This window comes from Ornithodoros turicata, unplaced genomic scaffold (assembly GCF_037126465.1).
Source record: "Ornithodoros turicata isolate Travis unplaced genomic scaffold, ASM3712646v1 Chromosome42, whole genome shotgun sequence".
Classification (NCBI taxonomy): domain Eukaryota; kingdom Metazoa; phylum Arthropoda; class Arachnida; order Ixodida; family Argasidae; genus Ornithodoros; species Ornithodoros turicata.
This window is the reverse complement of record NW_026999372.1, coordinates 1,036,016-1,050,656: the sequence shown is the minus strand read 5'-3', so window position 1 is coordinate 1,050,656 and position 14,641 is coordinate 1,036,016. Positions and strand designations below refer to the sequence as shown.

Here is a 14,641-nt window from a genome sequence, read left to right as displayed (position 1 = left end):
GTGGGCATTGTACCGGAGAATGCTTTATTATTACACGGGCTCCCCTTTGACGTTATTGGAAATATTGGCGCAAAATGGACTTGCCAATATGGGGAGACCATATTGGTCTAATATTGCCACGTATCGTCTTTGGGGCAACCACACGCAACATCAACAACAGGCAACCGTCGAACGACGGGCTGGGGCCCGCGACACGTCGCGCTACATGGCAAGCGATCCTTCCATCTGCTCCTTCGCTCACATGAATCTCAAGGACGGGCCGACGACCTTGGAGAGGCTTCTGTATTTCCTTCTCTCCACCGACGCGGGCTTTCTACAATGTTCGCCGCTGTGTATAAAAGTTTGTGAGCTCCCAGTCCGAGCATTATTCCTTTACCTTAGTTTCTGTCCAAGAGCTCCCGCTCTTGTGTTAGCCAGCTAAGCAGCTGAATAAAGTGTTCGCAGATTATTCGCCGTCTCGCTCGTCTGTTTTTCATCCGTGACAATATCAAGCCTGGTTGGACTCCCATACTGGCCCCATATTGGCAGACCATATTGGACCTGTATTGGTAATCCTGGTGTCCCATATGGGTCCAATAATGGACCAATGAGTGAACCTAGTGCAGGGATCACAGGAAGTGTTCTCTGCATAATGCAAAAAATAAAGAAAAAGAAACCCTGGCCTGGGCATAACTAGAGAGACGACTACGTGAGACTTGCATAAGTTTAATCTTTACAAGAAAGCACATATAATTAAACATGACTGCGAAGAGAAATAGGACTAGGGTAAGGTAGGGCAAGATGAGTCAGAAATTAGCAACTGAATATGGATTTTTTTTATGTTTCGTGTGTTTTCTTTAAAAACACCCATGGGCACATTCTGACAAATATAGAGCTTCTGATCTGTAAATCAGAACTCACGTAATAGGTTCTAAAATAAACGCAGAATAAGAAATTTAAAAATGCAGCGCGTGTGGCAAGATAAGACACGCCGTGGTAATGAACTATACGAATTAGATCTAATTCAAGCACCTACACGGCCCCCTTGAACCCACCCCGTACATGACGAGCGATAAAACCAGACAGAACCTGGTGCCATTTCCCTCCACCGTCCTTTGCAAACAAGGCACCGTCAGTTTGATGTGTCGCTCGTGGCTCACTTTTGAGTGCACTTCTGCTTCTGCAAACATTCTAGTACACAGGAAAATTCTAGACAGTATGCAAAAGAGGAATCTCTGAGTAACCAGCATAAGGCCACCTAATAGTTTCTAAGTTACATTAAATTCAAATTGCGCTACGTCTAAATTACGTTAAGTTGTCATGTCTTGCCCCGTGGATACCACCGGATGCTTTAATACTTCAATTAAAGGCCGGATAACCGAGATTATCCATATTTTGCATATATCTAGTTGAATGAATAAAGTAATAGGATTTGGACTTACATTGACAGGATAAACCTGCGATACGCTGCTGCGCAGATGACAAGAAGAGGGACTACAGAAAATCGCGCCTTTTTCTGGGTCTTTACATTCCAGGCAGAAGTAAACAATTTTTTTTTCTCTTCAACGCAAATACCAATTCTCGCGTGCAATAAAGCGGACATGCAGAGCCACCTATGAGGAAAGTTTCAAGCGCATGGGGCAATGCGTCTCTGAGAGGCGGCGTCGAGCAAAAAATGTTGACGTTGCTCGGTGTATCATCTTGCCCAACGTTACCCTAACTGGGAAGAAAAACACCGTAATGCAGTTAGATCAGAAAAGGTGTCTTAGGCTGGGTGAATAGGGGCACCGAGACGAGAGTGTTGTTTCCCCATTCCGATCATTGATTTCTGTCATGACTGCATCAATTCAGCATGCCACACAAGGCAACGAGGCAATACTAATTCTTGACGTGTCCGTGAGACATCCGTCATAAGTGGGGCATGCGTTGTAAAAAATATAAGAACCAGCTGCGCGTCCCACTCCAGGTCGCTCGCCCTAGAGATGTCCAATGCGTTTTGTGCGCGCTATGGGGTTGACATGGACGCCATGTGCACGTAGCGTTTTCATGCGGGAAGAAAAGTTCCCACGAGTTTCGCCCTTTGGGCCTTGGAGCAGACAGATGTAAACGAAAGGAAAGTTAGGTAGCAAGCGAGCTGGTGGTGGCGATCCATGACTTGAAAACCCGAGACGAGGTAGGGGCGTCACCGTGTTTGTGTGTGTCTGTTTTCGTCCCTACGTCGTCTCGGGTTTTCAAGTCATGGATAGACAGATGTAGTTTTACATATATTCTAAGCGTGCCATTCGTGTGCAGCACTCGCTTCTTGTCTCTGCTGTTTGTATATTCTTCGCTTTTAGCACTTTTGGTTTGCCATGTACCACCAAGAGACGATATATATACTCGTCGCGTACCAATATACTTGACGTCTGACGTACCAAGACTGAGAAGGAATGTGAATGTGCTTGAGAGATCAGGGACCAGAAAGGGACTATGTGGGCGGGGAGGTACTGGACGAGCGACTCCACGCAGTGGTATTTTCAGACACGAAATATCCTCGCGTTGGCCCCTGATTCACGGAAGTTTCTCGTTGACCAGCTCCCATCTGACGCAGAGTACTTCGTTCTATATACTACTAAGTCAAATTTGTAGAATCCTCAAAGAAATTTAGATACCGAAGCAATTGGAAGACTAAGAGGGCCACTGGTATTTGGGGCAGAGAGCAGTCCAGGAAGAACAGTCTCTTCTTAAATTTCTGACGAATGTTTGTTGGGGCACTCTGCTTATACCCCATACTTCGTTTTCAGGCGTCCCTCCACCACAGTGCAAGCGAGGCTTACCCGACGCCAAACTCATTTGCGAGTACAGATATAAAAAGGAACATGGAACCATAGCTCCAAAGCGTCGTGCAGACCTTCAAGCGAGAGATCAGGGCCGAGACAAGGTGCACAAAAAACGTTGCTGGTAAGCGATTTCTCGTTCAAGTTGCGCAGCCGCATTATGACATTGAATATGTGAATGAAAGCTGCTCGCACCCCGTTCCGCTCACTGCTAGAGTAAGTCTTCCTAGAGTACTTCCTTTGCGTTGCGCGATAGCTGATGTTTGAATGGACGAGTATCAGAGAAGCACGAGCGACAATGAGAGGGATTGTCTGTGACTGAGTTTCCGGCCCCAGCGCTTCCGGAGGCACTGTAACAAGACGTACGACACCGGAGAAACGGAGAACACAAACACTCAGCAATAAAAGTTTTCTCAAACAGAGCGAAAGCCATTCCCAGCAGACGGCTGAAATAGTTAGGTCTGTGGCACACGCTGAGATTACTTTTGTGCTTCATCAGCGGTTTGAGCGGATCACGAGGAGATCAGGCTTTAATATAGCAATTGCAATGTGCTCCTTCAAGTTACTGTCAATGTTCGAGTCAATGTTAATTAGTCCCTTAATTGGGGAAAAAATACGGTTTCCTAGTAGCACCCCTGCCGAGTAATCCAATGAAAAAACTAAATGCTTCCTAAGCCAGCTCCCCCTGTTAAGAAAATGCATTGGAGCTAAAAAGAAACACCCTGTATATTCATAAACTTCAAAAGCGGGGGAATAATCGAGGAATTTCTGGGCGTTTACCACGTATGGTTTTCAATAGTCTTCTTGAAGGTTGTTCGGCAAGCGCCCTTTGTTTGCACAAAATACGGGTTTCCTAGAAAAGGGATTTACGGTTGTTTCAGTCACAGAGATGCAGAAGGTGTGGGTTCCAGCCCTAGAGCTGGTTAAGCTTTTCAGGGACCTTCATCTTTCACCTTTCACGTAGGACAAGCTCGCTGGGAATATGGCTTCTTTCAGTGTTAAGCTGGTGTTTACAGAGATGGTCATTCGGACACCGTCCCTTCTAGCCTAAATAACAGAAACCACGCACAAACGGGATACCATAATCAACGAAAATGGTTACATAAGACAAGCGGTCTGCACTAATTCACAGAAGAGACATGTAAAACTGAAGAGAACAGTTTGCCCAACTTAAAAAACAGTGGAGAACACAATCTTGAAGTCGAAATGTAGAATGACTGAAAATTCAATCTCCTGCCAACGAAGTATGAAAGATAAAAGAAAGTTCCTCAGGAAGAGTTCAGAGACTGTTTTTCTGGGAATCGTACTGATCATTGGCATGATATTGAAAGGGTTATGGTTGGCGCGTTAAAGGTTCATGCGAATTGAGGGCACGAGGGAAGAAAATATCCATTCAGTCCTTTACGAGCGAGGTCAATGGGCCAGCGGGTTGGCGAGGGGGGGGGGGGATTACCTCCACTGTGATGTCCACATATTTAGATCGTAAGATCCTCGCTATAGCCTACTGAAACAAAAACTCATACACTTGTTTGACAGACTACAACCAACGTAATTAATACAACACGTGGATATTGATGCGTTATAGACATATATTCATGAACATCTCTTTTGTGCAAACACAGGGCCGCTCGAGAGTGACCCCTCAAAAGAAAAAAGAAAAACACGTGACAACTCCGTAAGCAGTCCCCCTCTTATTCGTGTTCCCCCTCTTCGGAGGTTTTTCAATGTGTACGAGTTCGTCGTCAATTAACCTTTTTGCTGTGTGAGAGAACTTTTCTGTGTGTCTATGTCTACTCCATATCTCAGAGAGTCCTGTCGCTGTCGTGCACCAGATAGTCACCGCCCTTCTACTTCTTTCAGGCACAATAATTTATGAGAAAGCCACTCTTATGTGGTACTAACGTAATATCGCTAACCGAAAATCCCATGAGTCGGGGGTGGAAACCTGGCGCCACACACACTGACATTACCGTGAATTATCAGGTTTTACGTTTAACGTAGTCAATGCAGAGAGAGAGAAAGAGGGAGACGGTTTTTTCAGCTCTCCTGCGCAGCGCGCCTTCATCCTTATTCTAACAGCCCTAATCAATAGCCATATGACAATTTCTTAGCCCTCAGTACGTTACGAATATCTGCAATTTACCTCGTCTTTGCATGCAACTCTTTCCAGTCTAATGCAATTCATCAAGGATTGTGTTCCGAAAATACTCCAAGAAGAGTACTTATGTAGTGATCCAGACTTTCTTGAGATGTTCTTCGAGCAAATACGAACCGAGTGTGGAACATCCAAGTGGGACTGTACAGGTGGGTGTTATTGAAAGTGACGTTCTGCATAGAGATGCGAAGCCCCGGGAAAAACGGAAATTTTGAGGAATAAATCGTTTTTTTTTCCTCGTCTCCGGAAAAATAGCCCAGAATTTCCCGGCGACAAAATTGAAAAATGTGAAAGTTCGTCCTCTGATGGGTTCCTACCCGCCAACAATGCCTTAGGCACCTCTAATCCGCCAACAACCATCAACTTAGTGCTCCGTCTGGCCGCTTCAAGCGATCGCCATCACGACCGTATAATGTCGGAGTTCTAGTCGGAGTGGACACGATGTTCTAATTACCTATCGCTGTCCCATGGGATGATCTGCTCAGCATTTATGCCTAGAGGATGAGCAGTAGCTCATTGTATGCTGTGCTTTGGACGGCAATGCTTCGACTCAGCAGTAACCGCGTTTGTTTCCATATTTTCAAATTTTTCTAAAAAAAAAACAAAAAAACAGAGAAATGCTTTCTTTTTTCTTCGAGCGCTCCAAAATGTCCGAAAATTTTGCATCTCTTGTTCTTCAGCAACCAGTCAGGAGTCAGCGAAGAGATCACAGAAAATTTTCTGTGCGTAATATAAAAAAAGTGCGAGGCTGAACACAACTAGAGGGATGAACCACTCAAACCAGCAGAAGTTTAATTTTCACGAGACAACTCACGTGCCTAACAGGTTGACTGGTAGGAAAAAGAGGAGGAAAAGGAATTAAAGGGACCACCCTAAGACAGGAAGGAACCAGGACAAGCGAATGTAGGACAGTTAGGTCACAGAAGGCATCTTAGGCTGCTGGACCAGGCACACACACGCGAGACTTTTGCCCCATTCCGACCAGTGATTGCTCACGACGGCCGCTGGAGGCAAAGAAATATTAATTCTCGAGTTAAGAAAAAGAGGAGGAAAATGAATTAAAAGGACCAACCTAAGACAGGGAGGAACCAGGAAAAGCTAATCTTAGCCATCTTAAGGCATCTTAGGCTGCTGGATGAATACACACCCAGGCGAGATTGCTCTCTGCGTACTGTTGCTCCATTCCGACCAGTTATTGCTCATGAATGAATCGGCTACTGGAGGCAACGTAATTTTAATTCTCGAGTTGTCTAAGCGACATCTGTTGTTGGTGGGGCATGTAATATAAAATTATAAATGTATATAGTATTTAAAAAAATGGTACGCGTTGCACGTCGGATCTCTTGCTCTATAGATGTCCCTTGCGTTTCGGGCAGTCGCAAGCGCCACGGTCATGACCATGACGTCGTCAAGGGCTCACGATTGTGCGGTGTTTCGGTGTGGGAAGAAAGGTCCCATGCGTTTCGGCCTATGGAGTTTTGAGCAGAGGGATGTGGTTTCCCAGAGCTTGGGAGAGTGTCGCTCCTGTGTTAAAAAAAATGTTGCTAGATTCGCTAGCTGTCTATGCTGCTGTCGTCCTCGGCGCTAGCACTTTAACATGGCGATACCCCAACAGCATAAGATACATGCTCTTCGCCAATTCCAATCGACGCCTGACATTCTAAGATTGAGAACGAATTCCAATATGCTTGAGAGAACAGGGAAGTGAACGGGACGATGTCTCCTCCTATTGGTCCCAGATCTACGGAAGCTTCCCTTTTACCAGCCCCCAGTTGACGTAAGGTTGACTAAAAGGTGTTTGAGGGATCCACAAATAATTTTAGAAAATCCTGGGAGGAAGAGGGCCACTGATGCTTGGGACAGAACGGTCTAGGAAGAACAGTCTCTTCTTACATTCCTCACGCATGTTTGTTGGGGCACTCTGCTTATACCACATATTTCGTTTTCAGGTGTCCCTGCACCACAGTGCGATGACGAACAATTATCCAACGCGATGAAAATTTGCGATTACAAATATACGGATGAGCACGAAACCCCAGCTCCAAAACGTCGTGCAGACCTACAATCTAGGGATTTGAGCCCTGCTCAGGTGCACAAACTACGTTGCTGGTAAGCGCTGTTCCACGTGCAAGCGGACGTTAAGGTTGCGCAGCCGCATTGTGATAATGAATATGGGGATCAAAGCTGTTCTCACCCCGTTCCACTCACTGCTAGAGGAAGTCTACCTCACGTATTTCGCGTACGTTGCACTACACCCGCTATTTGAATGAACGACTGGTAACCGAGAAACTTGAGAGGACAATGGGGCGGGGGGGGGGGGACATGAATGCGACTGAGCTTACCGATTGTGCATGAGAAAAGCAAGACGCAGGACCTTTTAAACGACTTTTAATCTTTCAAACAAGCAAATGGGTTGCTTACGCAATTACTACGTATGGTTATCGCCCTAATTTTCCTGAGGATTGTCCGCCAAGTGGCCCTCTCTTTGTAGAAAACACGGGTTTCAGAGTAAATAGATTTAGAATTGTTGCATTCACTGAGATGCGGGACAAGTTCACGAGGCTTCTTTCAGTGTTGATCTGCTGTTTACGAGTACGGTCATTCAGAAACCGTCCTTTCTAGCCTTCATAACACAAACCACGCTCAAACGGGATGCAACAGACAACGCACCGATTTCAGGAGACAAACGTGTTGCGCCGATTTGTAGCAGAGACATCAGAAGCTGAAGAAAACTGAAGGGGGGGGGGGGGGTTTGCTGAACTTGTAAACATTGAAGAACGCAATCTTGTTGTCCAAATGTAGGAGGATAGAAAGTGCAGCGATGGAAGCATGAAGGGTGATGCCTCAGAACGTGATGTGCCGACATGTCGAAGAGAGACTGTCCTACTAGTCAGCGTCCTCATAATTGACACGATATTTAAGGGGCTACAGATGACGCGTTAAAGGTTCATGCGCGTTGTGGGTCCACAGCCAGGGGGAATAAAAACTACCATGCAGTCATTTCCCCACAAGGGCACACGATCATGATCTCCCCACAGTGTCATCGTGTTCTTGTCCTTCAACATGCATCCCGGAACATCCAGAGGATGACATTCGCCGATTCTTCGTGAAGAGTCATCAGGTACGTCCTGTAGACGTCCCTTGGGTCCGAGGAAGATGGCATATGCTATTTCTTCAGTTTACCTGCTAAAAAAGCCGAACCACTGAGGACACATTAGCTTAGTTGTCTAGGACAAGCCTAGAGGCGAGTGATATTTGTCAGAAAGAAAGAGCGGTACCGTGTAAGATTTATCTGCCTAAAGAAAAAAAAAAACTTGCAATGATACATTGAGCATTTATCGCGGAAAACAGAGAAACGTCAGAGAAACCATTCTGTCGCACTGCTGACTGTCTTGCGCACTTTCAAATGTCTTACCCGACTGTATCGAACCAGAGGCAGTAAGAAACATAGACTATGCATCGATGGGGAGTTAATGCTTCAAGCAGTTCCTCGCTTGTGTATTGTTCGTTTGCGTAATTTAAATAAACTCGGACCACGCACACTTCGTTTTGTGTCGGAGGCGAACAGGACTTTCGAATTTACGGAGGGATGTGTAACAAGCAGAAAATTGTAATATCGGTATTCGTAGTATATATGTATTTTCTCTTCAGAACGGAATTCTAGTACCTTTGAAAGTGGGGTTCTCGGACTCACTGCCCCTCAAGAGTTTTCTCTGTATTTTGTATTTCTCTCTGCTTCTCTTTGAAACCGCCGCGCTCGTTGTCAGTTATGGAAAATACAAGAAAGAGACGGCTAAATTGCGGCATTTTACCAAGGTGAATCGAATCAGCAAAACAGAAGACATCGGGACTGCTTGTAGTTTCGTATCATTTATCATCTTTGAGCATGTGGAAGAAACAAATAAGGAGCAATTAATCGAAACTAGATTACGCCCCTAATGTGTCATCACACTGTCCTAAACTTGTCCATAATCAGGGTCCGAGGACATCCTGTGTATACCATATCGTGCAACACAGTCACGATGAGGACGGACGGTTTGAAGATCAGATTTGACTTTCTTGCGGGTGACACCCCTGTTCATACAATGTGCTCTTAGAATATCCTTTAATCTTTGGTAATCTTTATTTAGTTGATAATGCAAAATGTACAGAAAGCGGGACTGTGAGGATAAGCCTTCAGATGACAGTGTGTTCTTGGGGTCAGACCGAGCTTAACGGGCTGCTTTGCTAAGGCGTTTACGGCATGACGTCCATTATTATATCTAAATGTTTTGACCACAAAATGCTTGCAATAACCTGTTGAAAGCAACAGGTGGAAAGCAACAGGTGAAAGCAGACGCTGGTTTGAATGACTTGAACCAAAGTAATGGACACAACTTGAAGATATTGAGGTATTATACACATATATTCACGAACCCTTATTTTGTGGAAAGAAAGGCCCGCTTGCGAGGACTCCTCAAGTAACTGTTCACGCAGTAATTCCATAATCAATTATTTTCTTATTCATGTTCAACCCCTTCGGAGATTTTTGAATACATAGTTGGTCGTCTATTAAACTTGGATGTGAAACTTGGAAACTTTTCTGTGTGTCTATGTCCATTACCTGTCTCGGGTATTGTCCTCTCGCAATCATGTACCAGCTAGTCACCGCCCTTCGAGTCCGTTCTGGCTCCGCTATTGTGCAAAGGTAACATTGTTAAACAGAAATCCCATGAGTCAAATCCTTGCGCCGCACACAGACTTTCCCCGAATTATTCCCTGAATTTCCCTGAACGCGCCTTATTCTAAGAGACCCAATCAATGGCAATGTGACAATTTCTTAGCTCAGTATTTTACCTCGTATTTGCCTGTCTACTTACCCTTTCTACCTCACTTTCTACCTCTTCCAGTCAAATGGAATACAACAAGGCTTGTGTTCCGCGATTTCTCAAACATGACAGATGCAGTGATCCAGATTTTATTGAAATGTTCCTCGAGCAAGTACGCGCTGAATGTGGAACATCCAAGTGGGTCTGTAAGTACAATAACCAGAAGAATATCGGGGCATAATGGGCACTTCTTTGCTTGTTGGCCAGAGCCCTATTTGTACGGGCTGTGCTCTTCTGCAACAAGGAGCATGGAAAGGAAATTTGACCGGCTGAAAACCGTCAAGCAGTGTGTAAAACTCATTCTCGTAAATTATTTCGACTCAAAAATCGACAGCACAATTCATTTCATAAACTCGATCCCGTGGCTGGAGGCACGCGCGCTCGACCCACAAGCCACTTCCCATTGACTTTGACGTCAAACGTTAAAAGTAATCTTATTCGCTACGAAAAATTCGTCTTTCTGACGTGGGATGCTCCTTGCTGACAGCTATTCATTATGTTCTGTTGGTTTCAGGCATTAAACAGAACTACAAACGAACAATTAAGCATTACGCTCATAATGCTAATGCGATCGTGTCTTACAGCTATTGTTTGTTCATTATATACGTCTCCAACCATCCCCGTTAAACGCATAATCTCTCTCTCTGTCGAACAACCGAAGAGAGTCAACGTCTCACATAAGGCGTTACGCAGGTTAGCTGTTCGTGTTTGCAAAGCGATGCAACATGACTCGGCTCTCCTCGTTCCTGGAGAACAAGGCAAACAAAGTGCGTTATTTCTGTCTGCAATTTATTTCACTAGTTCAACGATCGGAACTTTCACTCCCACTGCACCTGCACGTCCCTGTTCCCTTTTAGGGTGTGCTGCCCTCAATCCACATGAGTTGCCGATTTCTTCGCACTGCATATCCTTGTCGTGCAGGCGAGAAGAACGGCAGAAAATTCACTTGTGGCAGACTGATCAGACTGCGATATTTCTGTTGTCATGTCCAGTAAAAGAAAAAGGCAGCCGTCTCCGATGCGCTCGCGTCTCCCAGCAGAACAACGCGCACGAAAGGCGATGTGCAGGCGGCCACCGTCACATTGACAGGTGTCGGTGTCCGATCGCTGCTCAGGTCACCTGCGAGCCCTAGAAGTGGACGAAACGTACAACTTCACATCGTGACGGAAGTGTCTGTCGTTTCGCACGTGTCTTCCACGATAGTAGGAGAGAGGTCTCTGCATACATGAAAATCAATCGACTTACTATATTGCGCGAGCGCGGGCGCGATATTTTACTCCAACGCTCATGTTTCTTGCGTAAAAACGCGATAAGTGATCGGACATTCAATTACAATTAAAAGCTTCGGTGTTCGGTGTTCCCGGACTGCTGTTTTAAAGGTCGCAGCATTTGAGAAGCACTGTTGCCTCAGCTGCATTGTTTTTCTAACGACAATTCTCAATTATCGATTTTTCAAATTCTGCTCCTTCGATTATCCGGCGATTTTGATCTGAATAAAGCTGCTTGTATAAGCCTATTAACACGTATTTTCGTATTCAGCACCATATTACTCTCACCGCCGATAATAACGACAGGAAATGATTTTTTTGTGTGCTGAATTTAGAGCAACCACAACTCTGTCGTAAACTGTGTCGCCAGAGCTACTGGGCATGGTACAAAATGTTCAAAAAAATGTACAAAATGTACAAAAACTCAAGGGTATGGTACAAAATATTCGAAAACTTATACCAAAGATATCTGCTACAACAGCCAACCTCGCCATAATTCAATCAAGCCATAGCAACAATGGACAGCCGTTCTTGCATTATGTGTATCCTATCGACTGAGGGTAGGTGGGCAGTGTTTTATGAAAGGGCTTCAGAACATCACGCTGAACTCTGTGTTCTTCTGCGGCAGCTCCGCTTCAGCATGACAAAACTTCTATCCACACTCTTTTAATCTTTCAGAAGTCAATTGAGTATTTCAAAAAATAATCCAGTACATATATTTCATGCTACCTGTTAGCAGTACAATTGTTGCTTAAGAAATTGACATTACTTGTTGGTGAACACATTTATATTTTTTGTTCATCTTTGAACGTACTAGTTCAATTCATAAGGTGTAGATATAACCGGGACTCTATTTAGTGATTTTTGCTTTTTTCGGGGGGGGGGGGGGGTACATCCCGAGAGCTCCAAGAACGCGATACGTTAAGGGTGGTTATCAGATACAGGATTTGCAATGAGGTGTCACCCACTTCGAAGCGACAGCCTTATCATGCTTTCCGAGCCGTAATCACGAAAGCTTTCCAATAGAAGAAGTCACTATTAACTAAAATGTACAAAGGTGTAATATTAGTACGGTGCTATATTAAAATATTTGTCTTTGTGCATCGCATGCAAAGGCGAGAGCGTACGATGAATTACAATTCGGTACTGTGTCAGCGCCTCCATGTCTGATTTGAGTAACTTTGTCGCGTCTGATCAGCGTCGTATTCTCTCCACTGCATGCTGCGTTTAGCTGCATCATCGAAACGAATTAATTTACGACTTTCGCGACCTCTTCCTTTATGATGTGCTTGAAACGTCTGGGATGCCGGCAGTACCGACCCCGGCTACAAAAAAAAAAAAAAAGGAAAAAGTGGAAGAAAAAACTGCTCGTTTTTTTTTTCTTCTGTCTGTTGTCAAGGTCCACACTTCTAATACGTATTATGCCGTTGCGATAGAGCAAGATAGGAGCTGCAAAATGTTTGCGTTTCCGCGGAGGTTCTATCTCGAATATTAAAAATATGAATTAACGAAACTCAATGAATACATCGACTTAGGCTGGTGCCCTAGTTGCTCCTGCCCATATTGGGATCATTTATGACTGCGAGAAAAAAAAATGTCCAAATATGAAAAATCTAGCCATAGTTAGCGGGAACACTCTGTACTTATTGTATTTTATTCAGCCTCTTATTGCCCACGTATGCTTTAGAGTCTCAGTTAGTACTTAAATACAACTCGTGAATGAACCTCTTGTAAGACTCAGAATCTTGCACTATTATTACACTCAAAAGCACGACACACGTGATCTTAATCCCACATGACCACATCAAAAAAAGAAAACATAACAAAGAAACAAGACCGCGTTCTCGATACACAAACTCTGTACCAGCGCTGAGGTACAATAAGAGGTGGCTTTTTATGTCTGAGTGTGCTATCCCATTGGCAATACATAGCTCGTGACACTCCTGATACAGCCGATTGCTGTGTTTGAAAAGGGCACCCGCCTTTAAGACGATCTGCTATAAGTCGACCACGCATCCTGATGCGATCGCCTTTGCCACTGTTACGTGAATCAAGTGGGGTATGTCCTCTATGTGAAGGATGTCCACTGCTTCTCTCTCGTTGACATTCTTGAGCATTCGCTGCATGTACGGGGCCGAATCGCCGTCACACCATGACTTATTGAGCGGTTGGAACAAAAGACGCTGGCAGAAAACATTGCATTTGACCGGTACAAACCGGGTTAAACCCGATTACTCCCGATTACAATTTACCTCCTGTTTGGGGGTAAACTGGGGTAGTATGGGGTTTTACCTGAAAACATCCGACTCTAAAGCAGTTTATATTATAAATTGTATTATCGTTTCATGATGCTTGAAAATAGAGGATAAATTCATATGATGACTCGTACCAATTGTGTTCTCTTGCATTCCTCCACAAAAGACTAACTGAGTTCAGTTTCAGTTTCTGTCATTTCATTTTCCTCGCTTGCAAGCACATATATTATTAGATGTGAGATGTAAGACTTTGCTGTCTGAAACGGTTTATTCCTATTCTATTCTCAACCTCGATTCCTCTCTTTGTCCTCCTCCTCCCGGCGCCGTTTCCTTATAATTTTCTCCCAGTTGAGCTTCATCTCTCCTGAGATGGTAGAGGATGGCATTACTTGCTGCCGCACATCCAGAATGTCCGGAAGGCGCTACCTATACAATGAGCACTCCGTTTTTGCGAGCTGTATTTTGGAAGGTGTAAGGGCCGTGGATAGCACGAGCCCTACCAGGGGTACCTTCGCGTACCATGACCAGGTTTCCTACGCGTAGCACAGGGATCTTGGTCGAATGGCGCTTATCGTAGGACATCTTCATTGATTGTCTGTAGCTCATTTCTTCACGAGGAGTAGTGCATTTCTCATGTACGCCGTCCCGGATATCAAGTTGCTTGTCTGCATGGAGCACTGTTGCCCACCAGAAGCCGCAAAATGGGGTGAGCATCCAAGCGCTGCTGTTTCCGATCTATTGTGGTGGTAAACGGCTGCTTCAAGACAACATTTTCAGCCTCCCGGGAACTCGGGGTACAACATGATGTACTGTTTGACATCCCGGATTGCTCGTTCGGCAAGACCATTTCCCGCAGGGTGGTATTGCGATGTATATCTGAGTGTGATGCCACGTTGGTTCTCCCAGTCTTGTAGGAGCTTGCTCTTGAAAGCCGTTAAGCCTTGAAAGCGTTATCGGATATTGCAGTCTTGGTGTTTTGAAACATGCGTCGGCTCAAAAGGGCTAGTATGGTGTGCGAATTTTCTTTTCCCACTCGCTCTGCAGTCATCCGTGTGCATTGGTCGATGGCCAGTCGGAAGGACTGAGTTTTCTTCGTACTCTCTGACTTCTTCTGGATCTAGGCAAAATCAATGTGGACGACTTCGAAGGGCACTGAAGAGTGTAATTACATAGGGTTGAGGAAAAAATTTCGCTTTTGCGAGTTGACAGATATGACAAGATCGGACGTATTAGTTTACATGTGCCATCATTCCATGCCAAGTAAAGCACTGCTTAATTTTTGCATACGTACGGGAGAATC

The 14,641-nt window shown here is 44.8% G+C and overlaps 1 protein-coding gene across 1 annotated transcript in view; it reads left to right on the top strand.

Moving 5' to 3' along the window:
- LOC135374083 (uncharacterized) overlaps nt 1-14,641 on the top strand; it is a 165,648-nt gene that overhangs the window by 10,858 nt on the left and 140,149 nt on the right. The window contains exons 4-7 of the mRNA XM_064607080.1: nt 2,763-2,919; nt 4,966-5,099; nt 6,900-7,059; nt 9,840-9,964. Coding sequence (XP_064463150.1) covers nt 2,763-2,919; nt 4,966-5,099; nt 6,900-7,059; nt 9,840-9,964 — 576 coding nt within the window. The remainder of the gene's footprint in view (nt 1-2,762; nt 2,920-4,965; nt 5,100-6,899; nt 7,060-9,839; nt 9,965-14,641) is intronic.